This window comes from Excalfactoria chinensis, chromosome 9 (assembly GCF_039878825.1).
Source record: "Excalfactoria chinensis isolate bCotChi1 chromosome 9, bCotChi1.hap2, whole genome shotgun sequence".
Lineage (NCBI taxonomy): Eukaryota > Metazoa > Chordata > Aves > Galliformes > Phasianidae > Excalfactoria > Excalfactoria chinensis.
In genome coordinates, this window is record NC_092833.1 from 9,844,006 (window position 1) to 9,864,921 (window position 20,916).

The 20,916-nt window shown below is 42.7% G+C and overlaps 1 protein-coding gene across 4 annotated transcripts in view; it reads left to right on the forward strand.

The window, feature by feature from the left end:
- The window catches only part of FGF12 (fibroblast growth factor 12), a 187,212-nt gene that overhangs the window by 159,653 nt on the left and 6,643 nt on the right, over positions 1-20,916 (forward strand). For all 4 annotated transcript variants that reach the window (XM_072344959.1, XM_072344960.1, XM_072344958.1 and 1 more), the window contains one exon: positions 19,556-19,754. In XM_072344959.1, the coding sequence (XP_072201060.1) occupies positions 19,556-19,754 (199 nt within the window). The remainder of the gene's footprint in view (positions 1-19,555; positions 19,755-20,916) is intronic.

The following is a 20,916-nucleotide window of genomic DNA, read 5'->3' on the forward strand; positions in this document are numbered from 1 at the left end:
TTCTTGTCCTTGCCCTGTGCATGTCTTCTGCTCTGTGAGAAACTGAAACATGAGAAAAATGCAAATAGAAGAATCTTTGTTGCTGTATGGAGAGAATCCAAACTTATTAGTGGTCCAGCATCTTTGCTAAAATTACTTAAGTTCTAACAGAAATTTCTCTTATCCTAAAAATCAATATAAGCCAATTAACTAGAGGTTACAAGGGGTCCTTGCTGATAAGCCAGATAGACACTTGGCTTCTTCCATTCACCTGTCAGGCTCATTAACAAAACTTGAACCTGTTCCAGGGACCTGCTTCTTTCTTCCCCTCAGGGCTTGCCCTTCCAATACCCAACACTTGCAGCCCTCCTAGTCCACCACCTGTGTCAACAGAGCACATTAGCAAATCACTTAGGTAGGCATGTTTCAAATAGCCAGGAGAGCTGTGTTGGAAAGATATAACTAAAGATGAGTTAAAAAAAACAGAGGGGCTGTTCTAAGGGGAAATAATTTATAAGGTGGAGAATACAGCAAAGCTCTGTATAAAGAGGTGCATGAAAGTCCATCCACTTTTTATAGACTTACCTTGTTTGTTTTTTTTTCACCACACTCCAGTAACATTTTGTGAATGAACCCATGTTTTTAGATTTACGTATCTAAAAAGCATCAAAGTTTGAAAAATTCAGGCTTTATTCTACATTCAGTTTCATTATGTCTACTCGTTGACTTCAGTCAGGATTCAGGGAGATGAGTTTCGCTTGCGTCTTCCAGGACTCAGATCTTGCATTAGTATAAAGCATGTGAAATGCCGCAGCAGATCATTTCAGACCAATGCAATTGCCTTTGCTGTAGGGCAACCAACTGACCTCAAAGTGCATTGCAGTCGAATGTGAAACGTGCTCTGGGGAGTCGGTCTTGAGCCTGGTTCAAGCCAATGTTTATATTAACAGTGAAAGTGATTGGAGACTGTACTCATAGAAAAATGTGCAAGTTGTACCAAATTGGGATTCACTTTGGAATATAAGGTCAGAATTCAAGTATTAACTTGATACATTGGAGAAGTACTGAAAATCAATACAGTAGAATCCAGTAAAGATGAGTTTCTCATGAGTTAATGCTCTACAAAGAAAACTTAAGTGCGCAGATAGAGAATAAAAAAATATCAAAGGCAGCAACACTGCAGGAAAGGAACAGGAGCTTACAGCAGACAGCAAATTGAACACGAGTCAAGAATGAATGGGAAGCTTATGAAAAAGGCACCCTTCGTTCTGGCTCTAAGTGGATGCCATAGGGAAGGCATTGTTACTGTGCTCCTTGGGTGAAGGACTGGAGCCACTTTTGGGCACTGTGCTTTAGGAGAACCATGGGACAACTAGAAAGGCCAGAGGAAAATTGGAAGGATGGGGAGTGTTTCCTTGTTGTTTTTTTTCTCTTTTTAGAAGAGAGAAAATTACATACAACACAGAACTGGAACATGAAGAATGGCAGATGAAGCAGGATTAACAAACAGAAATTGTTTTTAGGATGGTTTCTGGCAGTTGTTCTGTATGTCCATCAGAGCAAGGGCAAAAAGCAGCAGGTTTAACTCTCAGCAACAAGGGAAGGAAGAACTTCTCCAGCTAGTAAAGCTCTGGATCAAGTAGTCTTAAATGACCACAATACATCTAACTATGCTAGGCTAACATCTGTAAGAGTTGGTTTTGGTTTATTTCTTCCTGCCTTGAAGCAGGTATTTCAAGGTTTCTAGTGATGCTTCCTGTCCCTAAAGTTCATGATTTGTATGCATCGATCATTTTCACATTAAAGTAAGACCTGGCTGCTTGAGAATGTCTTTGGAGCAAAGACTTCTAGAATCCTATTCTGTCCTCATCTGTACACCTGCAGACGCTGAATTAATTTTTGCATATGCTAGCTGTAGGTATCGGCACATCACTGACCTGGTGTGGAGAGCTGTGGGTAGCCTTTATATTCTAACTGAATTCCTCTTCTTTCATTTTTTGGAGACCTGTTTGATTACCAGTGACATTACAAGCCATTGAGCACTGTTAATAACCCCAGTTAATCACAGAAGTGCATTTCCCCTTGAATGAGTTCAGACAGTGAGAGCGAGCCCAGCCAGGTTTAATGCTGTGCTGAAGAGCTGCTGGGCAGTCAGAATCAGGCAAAAAGGAGCTGCAGATACAAGATGGATGTTCTGTTGTCTGCTGAGGTCAAGCTGAAAACTTTTGCATAGTTTTGGACCAGGATAGTAATCCTGATCGCTTCTGCATGCAAGGTTTTGCTTGCTATATCATTTTTGTAAAATACACCTTATCCCATATGCTGTTATTAATGAGCCCTATATATATTTAATACACCTTAGTCACTTCTAAGTCTTTAACAGTACCAAGTTAGATTACTTACAGTTTGTAATCATTGTTTTACTCCATCTGCTTTTCAATACAGGTTTCCAGTAGTATTAGGATGTGGAAAGGTGCTTACAGAAGCTGTGTGGGATTTACAAATGTGCTTAAAATTACTTAGGTGCCTAATTCCCTTTGACACTCCATGGGAGCTAAGCTGCCAGAATGGTTTCATAGCCTTATTAGGTTCACAAACTACATGTAGAAACTGCTAAATATCTGTCTTGGGAAATGGACATCCAAGGATGTACTGTACTCAGGGATAGTCTGTCTGTGATTTTAATTAAAGTGGGAAAGACTGATGCTTTCAGGTCCAAAAAATCCAGGGTCAGATTTCCTCTTGTGACCATCCACTGTGTTATTACATATGCAGATCTGAAACCATTAAAGCTGGGGCTTATTACTGAGCTGATGACAAAATTCACGGAACCATTCAAAATCAATTAATTTTAATGCCAAGGGGCTCTCACCTCCAGACCTGAAGGCACACCTGACAGAGAAAATGGCATGAATTGGTTCCAGGCCAAGCTTAGAAGACTATGAGCTGCTCTGCAAAGTAGCTGCAGAGCAGAGGAAGGAAAATATTATGTAAAAAATGAGATGATTAATATTCATGCAGGTGCTAAGGAGTGACATTTTGATTCTCTAACACCAGTATTAGCATTTTGCTTTTTGTCAGCAAACCCAAATTGATTTTTGGCTCAGTTTTACCCTTTGAGGTAAATCCATGGTAATAAAGTCGTACTTCCACAGCTTACTGAGCCTGCACACATGCATTAGAAAAAGGTGGCCCTTTGGTAAAGTGGGAGTCTATACAAAGAGTAATGTAGCAAGAAACCATTTAGTAGTAACTATTTCTGTTAGCCACTGCTTTGTATTTTCACAGTGCTCAGAGAGCCTAGAAGATGCAGGATGGGGGGAAGGTCCATCCAAGCAAATTCATATGGAAACTTCAGTATGTGTGTGTATAGTTATATAATTGTACAGTTATACAGTCAGTAGGTAAACAGAGGTTAAACAGATGTTTCATATGAAAGATTGTCATGATAGAAAGATAATCTGTGAAAAATACTCACCAACATTGAAGGCTCACAGTAAACTCCACAAAGGAGCGATCTCCAGAGAAAGGGATCCTGCCTTAGTGGTAGTCAGTCCTTAAATGAGATCTGGGAGAGGTGGAGCCCTTCCGGTATCATAGGTGAATTGCCTTCGCCTGTGCTCCCACAGCCGACTCAATGCTTGCACCAGGTGGTTAGTTAGAGGTTCAGGCTGTGATCAACAGCTTCCCATACAGTGTGGCAGTGAGAGACGTGGGTTAGTTGGCATAGTGGTGATGGCTTGGCAGTTGGAGTAGATGATCTTAGAGGTCTTTTCCAACCTTGGTGTGAATCTGTGTGCTGGAAAGACCAGCACAGAGGTCCCCACATTACATGGGAGTCACAGCTGTGGGAGGCTATTTGTCCTATTGCTGAGGTTATTTGTCTCAGTTTAAAGTGCCGCACAGTGAAAATATCATTATTGGCAGAAGATCTCAGAAGAATGAGTATCTCACAGTGCAGCTGAGCGTTCACTGCCTGCTGATCAGTTGCAGGACCTTTACGCTCTGATTAGAAGCTGAGTGTTACACTTTTTGTTTTCAGAAACTCACAATATAAATTAATCAAGCACAAAAGCACACTCTGGCTGGCAGGACACTCAGGAAATCAGCTGGGAGCCAGGATGATATCTCCAGCTCTATCTTGTTTCACTCTTATTGCCATCGCTTGGTGACTCTTGATATGAAAAATATTGGCTTAGCAGAAATGGGCTTGTCACCTGTCCAAATAGCCAATCTCCGATATTCTGAATGTCTGAAGGATTTTCACTAGATGTGACTGAAGGGTTCATCAATAATATAGAAACAGCATTTAAAATACAGAGGAAAGTTTTGTCGAGGGATCTTCAAGGTCAGGGGAGATCAGTAAAGTTTTATCTATCTCTGAATAGTCTTCTTTGAAAGTACAGAAACTTGCAATTAATTCCTATGCTTGTACTGATAGAACAGTGGGGAAATCCTGCTGTCAGCCACAAACTACCCTGTCCCTGGCAGAAGTAGAGGCCTTCCAAGAACAACCTCTGGTGTCTTCACATAACACCAAGATGGTTGCAGCTCCATTTAAACACCATCAGGTTATGGTGAGTGTTCAGAATTTGATGAGCTCTTTAATACATCCTTCCAACACAGGGACAATCAGGGTGCCCCTGGTTAGTTTAATACCATCAGTGGTTTTTTAATATCTCTATGTTGCATCACCAGACACTGAAATCCATTGCCCTAAGTACTTTCTGCAGGAGGGACCACTTTTGAGTTGTTCATTCCTGGTCCCTGGTTTCTGTGACCCCAAGGAATGAGGAGACAAACATTGCTATGAAATCCTTGCAGATGGACAAAATGGCAGCGATGCTTTTGTTCTCTTCAGGAGTATATGAATTTGGATAAAATTGAACCTGAAAAGCACAAACCATATAACCTGCTGACACCAAAGTTGCTGTCAGTGCAAAGAGCGTCTGTTTAAAATGTGCCTCTGTCCTGTATTTGTCCCAGCAAATACACACAGGGTCTGAATTTCTGACTGTGGTTGCTCCTGGCTGTCAGTCACTGCATATTGCCTCTAACTCTTTTCTCCCTTGAAAACAGCTTTTTCATGGAAATTAACCTGTTTGGCTGAGGATTCTCACTGTTGCCATTTGGATTCTTTTCAACAGAGTGAGTTGACAGCAACAGCAATAAACTGTGTTTGGGCAGGAGCCACATATCTTTACCACTTACCGGCTGTTGTGAGGGTGTGAAGGAGGTGGAGGGTAGACCAGGAGGTTCCTGGCTGCAGAAGTGTGGCAGTGGGACAGGACACTCCTTTCACACACCCAAAGCTGCCCGAAGGCAAAAAAAGAGAGGTTGGGCCATTGCTGAGGATGCATCCAGGACTGCACATGTGCAGATGTCATCTTATATGTTAGAATGTACATAAAATGCAGCATGTGTTGCGCTCAGCAGTGCTTCCTGTACAGTACTGATGTGCTAAGACACACCACATATACAAGGGCTGCTCTGAAAGCATTATCCTATTTTATTATGTTGGCCCACATCATCAGAAGCAGAGATGGTGGTGGTATGACAGCTGAGATTGAACCTTCCCACCAGTGTTCCCTTAAGTTTTGTTGCTGTGTGAGAGAAGACAGCAGAGGGGCATCTGATAATATGACGTCTGACATGGAAGTGTGTATGATGCCAATGTGTATAGAGTTCCTCCATATGAAAGAAATTGCACCCCCTGACATTCTTCAATGTCTGTGATTGTTTATTGAGGCCATACAATGGATGCGAGCACAGCAAAGGGTGGATGGTATGTTTCAGCAATGGCAACAGCAGTGTGAAAGGCAAGCTGTGTTCTAGATGGCTACGTACAATGGTCAAACTGTACAATGATGTGCTGTTTTCATTGTTGGTGAAAATGCATAGCTGGTGGCAGAGGCTAAGCTGAAAAATAGTGTTTTGTGGCAGAGAATTTGCTCTATCAAATAGTCTTACAGTGCTCTCCCTAGCTGTTGCATTTCCATGGAAATGAATAGAAGGCATTACTTTCAGAGCAACCTTTGTGTATATCTGCTGCTGAGGCTATCTGCGTTGGAAGAAGATGTTGCTGATGACCTTGGTTCTGTTCCTTTCCTGCTCCATCATGCCCACAGAGTTTACCCTGGAAGAACAGTACGTCTCTTTCTCATTAGACTGAAAAGCTCTTTTCCTGTCTCACATTTCTTTGTGTTGTCATTCATGATGTAATTGGCCAAAGAGAAGGTGTTTCTTACAATCTAATGAAGTTGGGGCAGAGTATGTTAGGAAGCCAGCCTGTAAGTAACTTATGAACATAAGCACCTGTACTTAATCCAGTATGATTGTCAGGATTATTAATGTCTTCTGTGATTCTGTTATTACGTCTAAGTGTTTTTAGATCATGGCGTAGTGTGATTTGTGTCTGAAGGACCCAGCACAGCAGCTGAGTATCTGAGAAGTCTTATTTGTGTAAAATGTGGATCAGAAAGAAACAGAAGTTTGCGGTGCTGAAATAAAGTGCAAGGGAGTAGTGAAGGAGAAACTGGAAAAAGATTATGCAAGTTATGAGTGGAAGGAAGAGGAAGGAGTTGCTGTGATGTGGCATTACCCATATTGTGAGACTCCAAAGAGACACGTGGTTTAGAGACAGGTTTTAGAGCTAAGTGGTGTCTTGAAAAGCATGGGAGGGGGCACATTCCCTTTTCCCAGTCCAAACAGCCCTAAGCAATGAGACCCTGCAAGGTCATCCCTGAAAGGGATATTGTTGGATATGATGAAGATGAAATCACCGTGCTTCCCTGCTGTCCCTAGCATATTTCTCCTGAAAGTGCAGTCAGTGCAGTTGTTATGCATGAGCTGTGAATGCAGACACATCTCCCCAGTGCCCTGTCCTGAGTGCACACTTCTATAGCTTTCAAATGGCTCCCGGAGCTGAGGGATCTCAGCCGCACCTCAGGTGTTCCCAGCTGCTCTGTGGTGCTCAGATTTTCACAAATTGTCTGGTTTCAGCAATTCCCCTGGACATCTGAGCACAAATATTCCTAACCCTACAATGTGCTGGTTACTGTCTGCCCAGATTCGTACTTTGCCTCAGCACTGCATAGAGGTGTGGAACAACTAGTGCAGGGGGAATTTGCTTTATGAGTGATTCGGGCTTGGATGTGGCCAAAAAGATCTTCATCCTATTCAGCTCAGGATGAGCAGTGTGAAACAGCCCAATTAGAACTGGGTTGAGGAAGGGCCCTTGATCCCTTGATACACTGCAGCCATCCCACATTGCTCATCATCTCTTTCTCTCACCTTTCTTCACACTTCACCAAAGGATGGGGCAGTGCTTTGGCTCAGGGCCTTTTGAGGAGCCACAGCTTGGAGGGGTGATGCTGGTGAAGCTGTGAGCTGCATCCAGCTCTGTTTGGCTGGAAGATGCATGCGTGGAATTACAGCAGCAAGAATGACAGCTCACTTTGCTCTCTTGCCTGCAGGGACAACAGCCCACTGCTTGAAGCACATGGTGTTGAGGAGCTTGCCACATTGATTAAGGGAAGGCATATCAGGTTTTGACAAGTTACACTGGAGGCTGAACATTGTCAGCTGTAGAGTACATGCTAAAACATATACTGCATGCATAAAAAGCTATTTATCTTTGCAAGGAGAGAAGCTGCTGCTGATGATAGGGAATTCATTTCCATGGACCTTTCAGGGCTTTTTGACGTGTCTGTGTTCAGCATTGCTGCTTAACAACTTCATGATTCCCTTTCATTGATGATGCTTCTGCTGGAGTCAGACAGAAGGGACAGGCCATAGCAATGTGGCGATGCGATGCTGGTATGACTGTGCCTTTCCAAACTGCCCTGAACACTTCTTTATGCTGAAAGCATTGGGCTGTGGTTCAGAAAATCCATGATCTGACTGTGACAGATCCAAGGATGCAGCCAGCCTCTTTTTTCCATGTCCCTTACATGCACACTGAAGTGGAGCTTCCTCTGTTCCTAGAAGTACCCAGGGGCTCTGCTAAAAGGCATCACTTGGCACCACCACGCTTACTTGTGGAATTAAGGAATTACCGTGTTCCTGATCCACCAAATTGCCCACATGAGTCTAGCAATACCCCCCAGTGATCACAGATGAATTGGGGCTGCTAGCAGTTTTGTCCCTGTGTAATTGATACATGGCACTGGCTTGGCCTTTCATAATAATCATCCTTTTTATTGCCCTCTTCAAAGGTGGCTTTGCATACAAGACCAAAAGCAAAACCATAGTTCATTATGTGATTGCATAATTACATTCTGCTACAGCGTAATTTGGTTATGGAGGTAATTAAACAGCCCAAGGTCAGCAGTAGGGCTCAGGATTCATGTAGGGGAAAAGACTGGAGTCTTTTTAGGGTGAAATACCACTTTGTTGGCATCTTTTGCATCACAGGTTGTGGTTTTTTTCATGGCCCTGATGATTGTTCCTCGCAGGGAAGGTGTGAGGGCTGCTTTGTGCTTTTATAGAGTATCATAGAATTATTAAGATTGGAAAAGATCATTGAGATCATCTAGTCCAGCACTCAGAGACAGCATGTGGCAGTGGGCTTCTGGAAAAGCCTTGCACCATGAATGCAAGAAATCAGGAGGTTATGAAATAGTAACTGAAATAAGGCACATAACAAAGTTTTTGAGAGTTGAGCCTTTCAGAACAACCTAGTGTTCCTACAGGCTTCCAGAGCCTGATAGGAATAAATAACTTAATGGCTATTAATATGAATGCCGTTGATTATGAATCTCAGTTCCCATCATATTAAACCCTGCAGCCAGCTCTGCTCTTAAGGAACAGTCCTTTTGCGATGGCTTTGTATCTATATGAATGTTATCTGCACCTTCTGAAGAGGCTAAAGCTAAAAAAGCGGCTTTTGAAAATGTGTAGCACCAGCATTATCACGCCTCGTGCTTTTTTTTTTCTATATATCAAGTTTACACTAACGAAGAAAAAAAGAACAAAAAGAACAAAAGCCGAGACTTTTCAATATCAAAGTTAAATTTAGAAAGCAGACTTCTGAAAGCATCCTTGTCACTTGAAAGCTTATTTTTTATGACTGACTTAAAAAGTAAAATTTCACAGCTCTCATTATTTTTCTTTTGTGCCTCCCATGCCTCGTATTTTTTTTACTGCCCTTTTCCAAGTAAAACGATCCCAATGGTGCCGTCACTTTCTGTGTATTCCAAGTGCACAGGCTTCTTGCATGTATTTCTGAGCATTTTAGCAATGTGCTGATATGCTTCAGTTGGGTTAGTAGAGCTGTGGTCGTGTAAAACCAGTGATTCTAAAAGCATTCTTTCACTTTTTGATTGAATTTCTGCATCACAGGTTTTCACCTTCCAAATGGTTTCGTGTTGTTTCAAGTTCAAGAACTATGCTGACAGTGGCTTGTGGCCACATTGTTTGTTGCCAGGGGTGACAGTTTAGAACAGTGTGGAACACTGCATGTCTGTTGCTGAGCCCAGCACTAGGGACTGTAGAGGCATAGGCGACTGTTCAGGTCCATTAGTATGAGTACATTGTTAGATAATAGTTTTGCTTAATCATTTTGCTTGCATGAGGTCTCAGCTATTGGTGAAGTCAGACACCTTGGGATTTCAGGTTATCTTTGTGTCTTTTGCTCCAGGCAGCAGTCATTACGTTCCCATAGGACTTCTAATCTTCTCCTTCATTTCCCTTGTTATGAAAGCGATCATATCCATTTTAATTGAAACATTCATGAATCAGTGTTTATTCCTTAAACAGAATGTGTAGTCCAGCTTTAGTGCTTCGTAGAAGATCCATTTCTGCTCTTGTTGCTGCGTTAATGATTCAGGACTTAGCATCAGTGAAAACATGAAAACTATGAAATATTGTGGATATCGAGAAAGGAATGTTATGTCACTGAACAAATGGTTTCTCTTCTGTCTTGTTTTTTTCCTGTGCTCTGGACTAGCACAGAAGAAAGCAGATGGTGGCTTGTTCCTTCTCCAGCGATACAGTCAGGAAAGCCCTGAGCTTTCCTTCCCTTCCTAATGTGTTCGTTAGAACACATCAACCAGATTGATTTCCTTAAAACTTATCACACTAAGAGAAGCAATTTCAGATCTGTGAAGGATCCAAGAATGATGTATGGTCAACTCCTGGTTTTCTGCAAGCAGTGTACTGAGATTCAAATAGACAGACTCAACAAATAACTTCTTACTACTGCTAACATGGTTCCTTCTTGTAATGGATGTTGGTGGGAAGTGCTTTTTGGAAGGCTTAGTGTTTTGAATAGACAAGGAGTGCACATGTAGAGCAAATCCTCCAATTACACTCACATGCCACTCTTCGGTTCACCTCACAGAGTGCAGACTGGATTCCTTTTGGATGATGCCAAACTGAAGGGTAACCCCAGGAATGCTTCTAATGTGCCAGATGTTGGGTCTGTCTGGGGTGGTGGGAGACAGGCAGCTGAGCCCATCCTGAAATGTGAACAGTGCAATTGCCAAACAGTCCACACCACCAGCAGTTTCACTCTACCCATTTGGTCCTGCATTGTAGACTCAGAGTATGTCAACTGAAGTCAGCTGCACACAGTGATGTAGAGTAATCCTGGATTCCCTGAGATCGTGAGCTGCGCAGCTATGAATGAGATACACCAATTTTTAATTCTAGGTTGCTTTGTTGATGTGTTTTGGGTCATATAATTTGAAGACAGTTTCAGAGTCTTCTATATATTAGAAACAGGGTAAAATTATCTCCTGCTTTACTGTGCATTGTGCCAAATAGAATTGCTGTATTATATTACTCTCTCTAGAGTGACTATATTATCTTAGATTGGAAGTTGCAGTCATTAGTTGGCTTCTGAACAGAATCGGATGCCAAAGCCAGTCTGAGTTCTCTAGCAAATTGTTCAACAGAGTGAAAAAATTCACTACAGCCACTGCTGCAAAATCCCTGATGATATACTTCCATCTGTCTGATTCCTGGGAAGCAAAGAGTCAGCTGCAATGGGTCACTTGGCTGCCTGCAGTGGAACAGTCTGATCTAAGCTGTGGCATAGTTTGGGTCCATTCAAAATGTGTCTGCATTGTCCACGGGTTATTTCACATCAAAATTAAAGTAACAGCAAAAAAAAGTAAGTCAGGCTGTCAGTACATACATATCGTGGAAATCTATTCAAGGTATAAGTAAGCCTGGCCTTCTCTGTAAAGCTGTTATAGGCTGTGAGATTTGTCAGCTCTTTCAGGCTAAGCAGAGATAGTGTGGTCAATATATGGATAGGATTTCTATCGCAGCAGAGTTGGCTGATTTTCTAAATTCCCAGGAAATAAACGAACAAAGGGCTGTCTGCATTTTGTGCCAAACACTTCCTTTCTCCTCTCTCACCCAAAAATGTTCTTAGGAGCTGAGTCTCATTCATTCCTCAGGCTGAATATCCCTTTTGTTGCATGCAGTCAAAGACAGGCTCTTCATACACAATGAGCAGTTTAAAGAATTTTAGATGAGGCAGTAGCCCAAAGTCTCAGGCTCAAGGACACAGAGTCTGGAGGACTCAGGACCAGCAGAAGAACCTGCTGTCAGAACTTAAAAGTCAATGCCTCGCTGACAGGGTAGGTGTTGGCCAACAGATTGTTTCCAATTGCAGTAAACAATACTGAGACCCAACAGAAACATTCCTGAAACTTCTCTGCCTTTGTAGATGTATCCCAGATGGGCTGTGCTGGATGATGAGCAGAGGGATTTGAAGCATTAGACACATGCTTCGCTTGGTTCCAGATAGAGCAGCCCCCAGCAGGGGCAGGGCAGAGAGGGTAAACCTGGTAGTTTTTAGGGAAGCAGCTTGGCCTTTTATTTGGCTGGCTTGATAATCAGAAACCATGCTGAGAGACAGGCTTGGAAGCCTTGGTGGGTTCCTCTCAGTCCTTCTTGTGGGCAGCAGAACTGGCCCCAACCCAAGAATATGCCACAAACCTTTCCTTTTCTCTGTGTAGGCACCACAGCAGCTGTAACGTGGGGGAGGCAAACTCCACATGAATATTCACACTTCATAATGTTTCTTTTTGGTTGTGGGATGCAGCCTATCCAACACCAGCTTACCCTAGCCTCAGCTGATGCCTTTAGACCATAGGGCTTATGGTTAATTGACCAGTAGTAGCCAACCTGTCAGCATGCTGTCAAAATATTAATCATCTAGCACTGCTTCTTTTCAGGATGGAACTTTTAGCAGCAAAGAAATTGAATTTCCAGCTCTGGTCGTGACAGCTCTGAAATTGGTTTAATGCAGGGAAGATCTCCTCAGCATTAGAGAAGATAGGGAGTGTGTCCGTGATGGTGTGCTTCCACCACAGCCCATGGTTTGAATTTAAGAGTCGAAGCAAAGAGGCTATCTCAGTACATCACCAGCTATCTCAGTACATCACCAGCTTACAGTTGTAATAGGCCTGGCGAGCTCCTTGGCAAGTCCTCTTATCTCCTGCCCACATGACGTGTTACTTCAAAAAATGAAGTAGACAGAAAATTGTGCTAAAGCCTTCTCCTTTCTTCAGACCTGTGCTCAGTGTCCGGCTGTGCTTCTGGGGTGAGGGCAAGCATGGCTTGTTTGAGTCTGCAGAGTCTACTTGACAAGGGCTGGGGCTCACTGTGATCTCCTTCTCTCTCATGTTGTTATAGCTGTATTACTTCATTTATGTCAGAAAGAAAGGACCTTTGCTTAAGAAAATGAACTGGAACCCGGGGGAAATAAGTTTCTCAGCTAACCCTGACACTTCATGTTTTACAGAAGGCTCAGCAAGCCACTTGGTCTTCCAGTGTTCTGGACCTCTGCACAGAAAATGTAGAAAACAAAAAGGTCTTCCCTTTCTTCTGCCTTGGTGAAGGTGTTTTTATTGAATGTCCATAGCATTATTACTGTGGTTTGTGCCTTCCAGGATAGTTTTAATACAAATAATAACATGACAAATCTAATACTTACCACTAGTGTTCCACAGAGAGGCTTCTTCTTCATATCAGGACAAAATAGTAAATAGTGTTGTGTTGGAAAATGCATGATCATTATTGTAGTTTAGTATATCATTGTTATCATTATCAAGAGTAGTAAAAATAGCAATGTTGTAAAAGTAACCGAAGAACACAAGTCAACTTATCGTGTCCTCTGCCCAGGCTGAAAGTGATGCCAGGAAACTCTGGCCTCACAGGGAGATTCAAAGCATCCCATCTGGCTGTGCTTCTAGGGTTCTTGCATTATTATTTTTCTTCATGGTTATTTTGGGCACTAGCAGATGAGACAGTGAGATGCTAATTTAGGAAGTCTGTTTTTCTTATATGCAACTACCATATCTTCATCTTGTCCCATCTTGTCTCATGATCGTTAACTTTGAATGCATAGATGTATTTCTGGATACTGCTTTGGAGTAAAGCAGAGCTGATGGCAATGTTATCAATTCCAGACACTTTGTCAGAAAAGCAGAACGCAGAGAAGACAATAGATGGAATGGGATTCCTAGATGATACACGATTCTGGGGTTTCACCAGATCTCCAGGCTGCCAGGAATGTGACACCAATGCTGTCCAAAAAACCCACTTGTGGGAAGCAGTTACTTTTCTAGAAGAATTATGCTGAACTGGATGGGCTACATGCCATGTGAGTGATCTGTGCCGTGATCACCGTTTAACAGCTCCACACTGTTAAGGCTTTAAAGTTCTGGCTTGAAATAAGGTCCAAGATCAGAGAACAAACCAATCAATTAAAATCCAAATCTAGCTAATATTTTGAAAAGAAATGATGAAAAGTTATTTCATCCAACCACGAAGTCAAATTTAGGGTCCATCAAAAACAAGAAGCATAGCATCAGGCAAAATGTATCATTTTTCATATGTGTCCCATCTGCACATTGCTCAGCATGCAGCCTTTCCCAGATAACACTGTACACAGAGCTGCTCAGTTCTCTGTACTCAGATCTTTCTCCTGGAGCCTCTTCTCTCACCCAGGCTCTCCTGGGAGGCATGGCAGGGAGCAGCCCAGCTTGAAGAATCATTCTGAGTTATGTTCTTGTCAGCACTCATTAAATTGAAAGCCGTGTTCCTATCAGGATTGCATGAGCAGCCGCCAAAGGCCAGTACAGGGAATCTGTGCATATTTAACTTTATAAAGCATTTAGTAAAAATATATCTGTGCAGTGAGCGGGCCAGGAACTGAAAGCAGAAGAGCACAATGCTGAGGTATAGTGGGATGCATGGGTCTGAATTCAGCTCTCAAAAATTCAGAGGGTTTTCACATTTGAGACTATAGCTCATGCGGATCTGTTCAAACCCTTTTTGATCTGGGTAACCATCCAGCTGGAGCAGGATGGAGCTTGGCATGTCATGCAGAATCTGTTGTGGGTCTGGGGTGTTTCAAGTGAAGCCAACATATATGTACCCTGGACACAGAGTTTTCCCACAAAAATAAGAGTAAATTGCCTTCTTGTGGTTTTCAAGGATTGGAAAGTTGGATTGCTATTTAATGTTGCTTCCCAGCTGTTAGAGCTGGGATTCAGACTGGCATAGATGGGTATTTGCATGAAAATGTGCTCCCTCCGACCCACAGATGGTTCAGAAGAGCCAGAATACTTGTAGATAACCATATTGTTTCCTCAAGTGTATCTACTCTGTAGCAGGGCTGTGTGCTTCCATGTAGCAGCTTGTTATTTTAAAATGTATCTGTTCTCTCCTACTTCTAAAAGGCCACCAGGAAAGCTTGTCACCAATCTCTTATGGAGCTTGAAGGGGGAGGAAAAGTGGAGTGTGAACAGTGAATATCACCTGCCATCTGGACAAAAATGGGATGAGATGTAAAGTTTGGATGCAGTTTTGCGGTTCTTGATCACATGCCAAGAGAGAGCTCAGCTACAGTTATTTTAAAGCATTTCCAGACAGAGGCAACCTTAGGCCATGGAGTAAGCTACATGGAGCAGTGTACTGCTGTAGTTTTAGTGGGGCTTATCCTGTGGACAGGACCTACATGTCATGACCTACAGGACAAAGTGCTGTGGTATGAAGTTTGTGGTCACAAACTCCCAGATATTCAAAGAATTGACAGAGATTTAAATGGGAGTTGGATGTTGACATTTCATCTGGGATCTCAAGTGCCTGTGGGAATCCAGTGTCTTTGTTTATCTGCTCAGATTGGTATGCATTGATACCAGTGCTGAGCTTCTTGGTGCTTGTGGCATCAAAGTTTTAACTCTTGCTCTGGATGAGGTCAGTGGGAAATATGGAGTGGGTTTTAAGAAACCCCAGAAAACAGGTGCCCTGCTGCAGTGCTATCCTCTCCCTTGTTACAGAGCACTACTTGTGCAGACTTAGTGAAGTAATCTAAGGGTTCCATGGGCTACCTCCACAACCACAATGCAGTGTTGATAGCAGTGCCATGATTACATAAACATAGAGCTGTAGAATTGTAGAATCATTAAGGTTGGAATAGATCTTCAAGATCATCTAGTCTAACTGTCCACCTACCACTAATATTACCATTAAATCGACTCTGTAAGTACACTTCCACATTTCTTGAACACCCCCAAGGACAGTGATTCCACCACATCCCTGGGCCTGTGCCAGTGCGTCACCATTCTTTTTGGAAAGTTTTCCTAATATCCAACCTGAAGTTCCCCTGGTGCAACTTAAGGCCATCACCTCTTCTTGGAGAATGGGCCAGCCCTCACCTCCCTACAACCTCCTTTCATGGAGTTGTAGAGAGCAAAATATATTTTAATTGATTGACTTTGATGGCATTTGAACTCTCAAATCTAAACAGTAACATCAGAAAACATCCTGAGCAATGTTCTGTGGGAAGGAATCTTTTCCATACATTAGGCTTTGGTGCAGTCGGGGGCTTCTATCCCATCTGAAGATCTGGCTCGTAATTGTGCAGAACATAAAAAAGAAACCCGTGAGAGCTGTAAAAAAGGGAAACTGTTACTCTGGGAGTGTGTTGGTTAGGTATTTCTGCATTCATCATTAACATTCTCTTCCTAAACTGTAGCACAAGCTACTTGCAGAATGGGCTTTTTCTTTTATTGCTGCTTGTTTCCCTAATTAAATTTATGAAGTCATTGGGTTTGCATGTGGATGTATATATTTGCTGTTATCTTTTGGGTTATAATAATAGGAAGTGTTCAAGAAAAAAAAAAAAAAAAAAAAAAAAAAAAAGGAAAAAGGGAGAATAAAGAGCTGCTTCTTCCTTGGAGCAGTACGAGAACTGTGACACCACTGGGATAGCATAGTTTGAAGGAGCTGAGATATCCAAGGGTGGCTGTGCACTCCCAGAATACTACCTGCTTCTGGCATGGTTTGTGCCTAGAAGTCTACATTTCCATCTGCAGACGGCAGGAGCCACTACTGGAGTCAAGGATGAATTAAACATCATGGTTTTCTAAAACAGAAATAGATGTTGGAGCAAACCACGGTACCTTACACCCTCCTTGAGCAGGTCTGTTGCGCTAAGAACAAAACCCAAAATGCAGTTACATCCATTCAGCGCCTTTCTGTGTTTCAAAGGGTCATTGAATACGATCTCCCTAATTTTGTGTGTGATAGATGCCATTTTACTTATTTCCTAAACTGTGAAATTTCCAATCAAGCTGGAGTTAGCACAAATGAGATCTGTGTTTGTTTTTCAAAGCAATTCTAATTACTCTGTCTTAGTGGAATTGCCTCTTGTTCAAGCGTTTGGGTTGAGATGCAGAAAGCAAGTTGCAGGCAAATGCTATTCATTTTGCATGTAAATTGCCAACATTTCTTCTGCAAATATTTCATGCAGGTTTTTAGTTGAACAATTAAAAAGAAAAAAATTTGCTTTTTCAAATCACTTCCATCTCAAATCACTTCCAAATCACTTTCAAACAGTGAAAAAAATAAACATATTTATTTACTTTCTGCCCCCAAAATAATGTAGTCAAGAGTACCATATCTATACCATTACTTCTGGAAGAGGCTGTAGGGGACAGCCTGAGGATGTCCTTGCTGTTTTTACCTTTTGTTAGATGGGTTTCCCCATTTAGCACATCTAACTAACACTGAAATAATCTTAAAAACCAAAACAAACATAAGGATCTGGACAATAATTTGGTGGTTTTTCCCAGCCACCTTCCTTCAGTTATCTCTGATTTCAGCCCATGCAGCAGTTCCTGCTCAGAACTGTTAGTGTGAAGTCTGTCCTGTTCACCTACACTCTGCTTTCTTCCAAGCTCTTCTCAGCTCAAGATAACTGAACCAGCAGTTTCCACCTTATTTGACATAATTGCCACGATTAATTTTGACAGTAAAGCTTGTAGATAGGTTCTGCCATTAATATCCCGAGATCCTTTCATTATGGGGAGGCACAAAGCAGGAGATATGGGAAGGAACCAAGTGACATGACATAGCCATGCCTTGTAAACTTTGGAGGCTAGACGTTGGTCACCAAGAAGGTATTAATGAAGAAAAACATAAGGATGAATGCAATATCCCCTTGGCAGAGGTTGAGCCCTGAATGCTGCTTGTCTGCCCCATCTCTTTTCTGTGAAGACCATAGGGGTTGTCAGTAAGTCTGTACAAGGAATTGCATTGCAGTGTGTGTTTGTCCCTGCATGGCACAGTGAAACACCAGCTGTTGCTAACGGGATGTTGTATGTAATAAGAAAATTAATAATAGTGAATACTAATGGTGTCATTTAACTAGAACTCTGCTGGGTTTTCTTTAACCCATCTAATGGAGAGAACTGTGTTTTGATGGCATTGCCACATTTCAGCTAATTTATGGGAGTAAGGAACCAACCAGCCAACTCACAGAAACAATCAAAAAGGTTTACTTGCTTGTGTCATTTCAGGAAAGATGAAGCGATAATGGAAATCACTATATATTTCTGCTTTATTTTTTATGTCTTCATTAAAAATGTCCACTTCAAAAATGACATAATTTTGCTTCTTTAGTGGTACATTAATGGTGATAGGTCAAGAAGGAATGGCCTCAAGTTGCACCAGGGAAGGTTCAGGTTGGATATTAAAGAGAAATTTCTTCTATGTAAGAGTGGTGATGCACTGGCACAGGCTGCCCAGGGAGGTGGAGGAGGTGGAGTTATTGGAGAACCATTGGGCTGAAAGTGTTTTTATGTTAATGGTGCTGATTGATGCAAGCTTAGCATGTGCAGCACAGCTCTGTGCTTTCTACTGTGCTTTATCTTTGGTGGTTTCAAGCCTGCTCTGCTCCACAGGTCCGCTGCACACAGGATTTATTGTCAAGCCAACAACGCTTTATATAACCCCCCAGAGCACTGGGGAATACATGCCTGAGTGTTGCTGAATGTTCAAAATGTTCACTCTTAAAATGAGGTCTGCAGTAAATGTGTGGCATTACTCCAGATGCGTTGCTCAGTTGTTGGTCATAGGTTTTCCATTAGGGAGGATGGAAAGGAAGCATTACTGTCCTAGAGCAGCACTGGCTTCAGTGGAGGCTCTAAGATGCCTTGTCTGGGTCCTGCAAGATGAGATTATTATTTTTTTAATAATGTTTTTTGGTGTTTGTTTTTTTTTCCTTTAGAAAAGCTAATTTGTCATAATTTGAGGGGGAGTTGTGTTATTTTGGCTTTTTATTTTTGGTTGGTTGGTTGGTTATGGATTTTTTTGCAAGAATATCATCATTTTAAGAAACTCATTTGCTTGGCTAGAATGAACTTTCATTTAAGCCTGGGGAAAAAAAAAATCCCATCTCAGACCAGTAACAATGTCTGTCTTAGTGAAGATTTGGGAGCCTGCTGGTAGAGTCCCATGGGCAGCCAGCTCTTTTCAAAGAGGCTTAATGTTATTATTTCCCAGTTGTAAAAATCTTGAGAAGTTTTCAGAACGTGGCAAGGCACCAGACCAGTTCTCTGTGTCTGAATGTACATCTTTATGAGACCATTTTCAAGCTTTGTGCCAGCATTTCTCCCAGCCCTTTCTGAAAACAAGTAAGTTTGTTACGTGGCTTTTGTATTCCTGTTTCTCCATATCCACTTCCATGATCCTGGCAAGCTGCCTTTTGCCTGTAAGTATTTGTAGAAGCCTCATTGTTTTAGGCACTGCCCATTGCACATTTCTTGCCCATCATGCAGAAGGTAAGAGCAAAACCAGTGGGATGCACTGGGAGCAGCAGTGAGCAGTAAGGCTGCCTCTTTGCTTCTCAGCTCTGTTCTTTTTTTTTTTTTGTGTAATACTTCAGCCCAAGTCCTTGTAGATTAGACATGGGAGAGCATAGACACTTCACAGTATGTCTCACAAAGAAGGGCATTGCAGTGGCTGGGTTTGTAAGCTTGCTGGGACACAAAGTCTTGACTTCTGCATGTTTTTCAAGCCTGTTCACTGTGCGTTGTTTGGTTAATCACAGCTCTGCCCTGTCAGGGAGACCAAGTGTTCTCTTTCATTGGGTAATCTTCTGGATGAGTACTGTTGCTGATGCCTGTTGTTTTCTATTGTTAAACTGACTTCAATGCGTGACCATCCTGTATCCCTCAAAGATGCCTAATTTAGGAAATCAGTGATTAATTCTTTCCACCGCTTTTTCCTCTCTCTTTCTCTCTCTCTCTGTGTCTCTCTTTCACTGCAGGATGTTTTCACACCAGAGTGCAAATTTAAGGAATCTGTCTTTGAAAACTACTACGTTATTTATTCTTCCACGCTGTACCGGCAGCAAGAATCCGGACGAGCGTGGTTCCTGGGACTCAATAAAGAAGGTCAAATTATGAAGGGAAACCGGGTGAAAAAAACCAAACCCTCGTCACATTTTGTACCCAAACCCATTGAAGGTATGAAATCTCTCCCTCCATCCGTGTGGTGTGGAGGGTGGGTGAGTTGGCAGGTGCAGGTTTGGGGCTGCATGGATTGCGGTGTTGGGGAGCACTTTTAGAGTGCTGGGCTGCACTGCTGGCATTCCATCCACTTTCCATCTCGCCTAAAAAACTCTGCATGTTATCACAGCTTGAGGCTTTGGTGGAAGTAGTGGAGCTGAATTTTTGCCCCTGTTTGCTGACAGTACACTGCTGAAGTGTGCCATAGGCTCATGCCATAGCACTTTTCTATGGGCTGGCGTCTGGTAGGTGGAGATGTGCTGTCATAAGCTTCGTTCTTATCCAGTACTAACTTAATTTTGGAAACAGGCAATTGTCCCTTTTCTGTTACTTGTAAATTTGAGAGAAATTCAGCTCTGCATTCACAGGTATCTGCTGCCTTTGCACAGAAGATGGAGGTGTTGGAAGAGCAGAGAATGCCACAGGTGTGCTTCTCCTGTGCTTGTTCTCAGAGGCAGCAGCAGGGCTGGCTTTCCTCAGCTGATTTTGGGTTGTGCTAAAGACTGGGGCCTGCTTTAGCAGGAGGTTGGGTTCCATTCCTATCCTGCCGAGGCTAGGAAGAAGCTTTTACAGGTGTTAGTTGTCCCAGCTGGGTTCACAGCTCTTTCTTTGCTACCTGGCTGGCTGCTGGCACTGAGAAGAGCCTTGGAATCCAGATTTCTTCCCCAGTGCAGCACATGTGGTGTCTGTTGAATGGCTCAGTAAGTTGTCTTCTGCATGCATTAAAGTAGGCCATTCCTGTGGTTCTCTTCACAGAAGGATTCACCATAATAGAGTTGCCTGGCTGCAGCAGAGTTCTCATTGCAGCAAGTGCCCCTCCAGCTTTCATTTTGAAAAACCAAACCCAGCCCGAGAGCTTCCCTTTCCTGCAGTTGCCTCCTCCCACGCTCGCTTCAATCACAGCTGTCACATAACCTCCTGAGCAAGTGAATGCTTTGGAAGTTGGCAGCCAAATGAAGGGCTCCTCCACCTCTTCCCTCCTCCACATGCTTTGCAGGCAGCCTCTGCTGCATCAAAGAGCTGGCAGCTGCCCAAGCCTGGGCACGTGTCAGCTTCCCAAAGCATTCAGCTGTCTGGGACTGTGGTTCCAGACGGAGGGCTCTGTTCCCGAGCCCAAGAT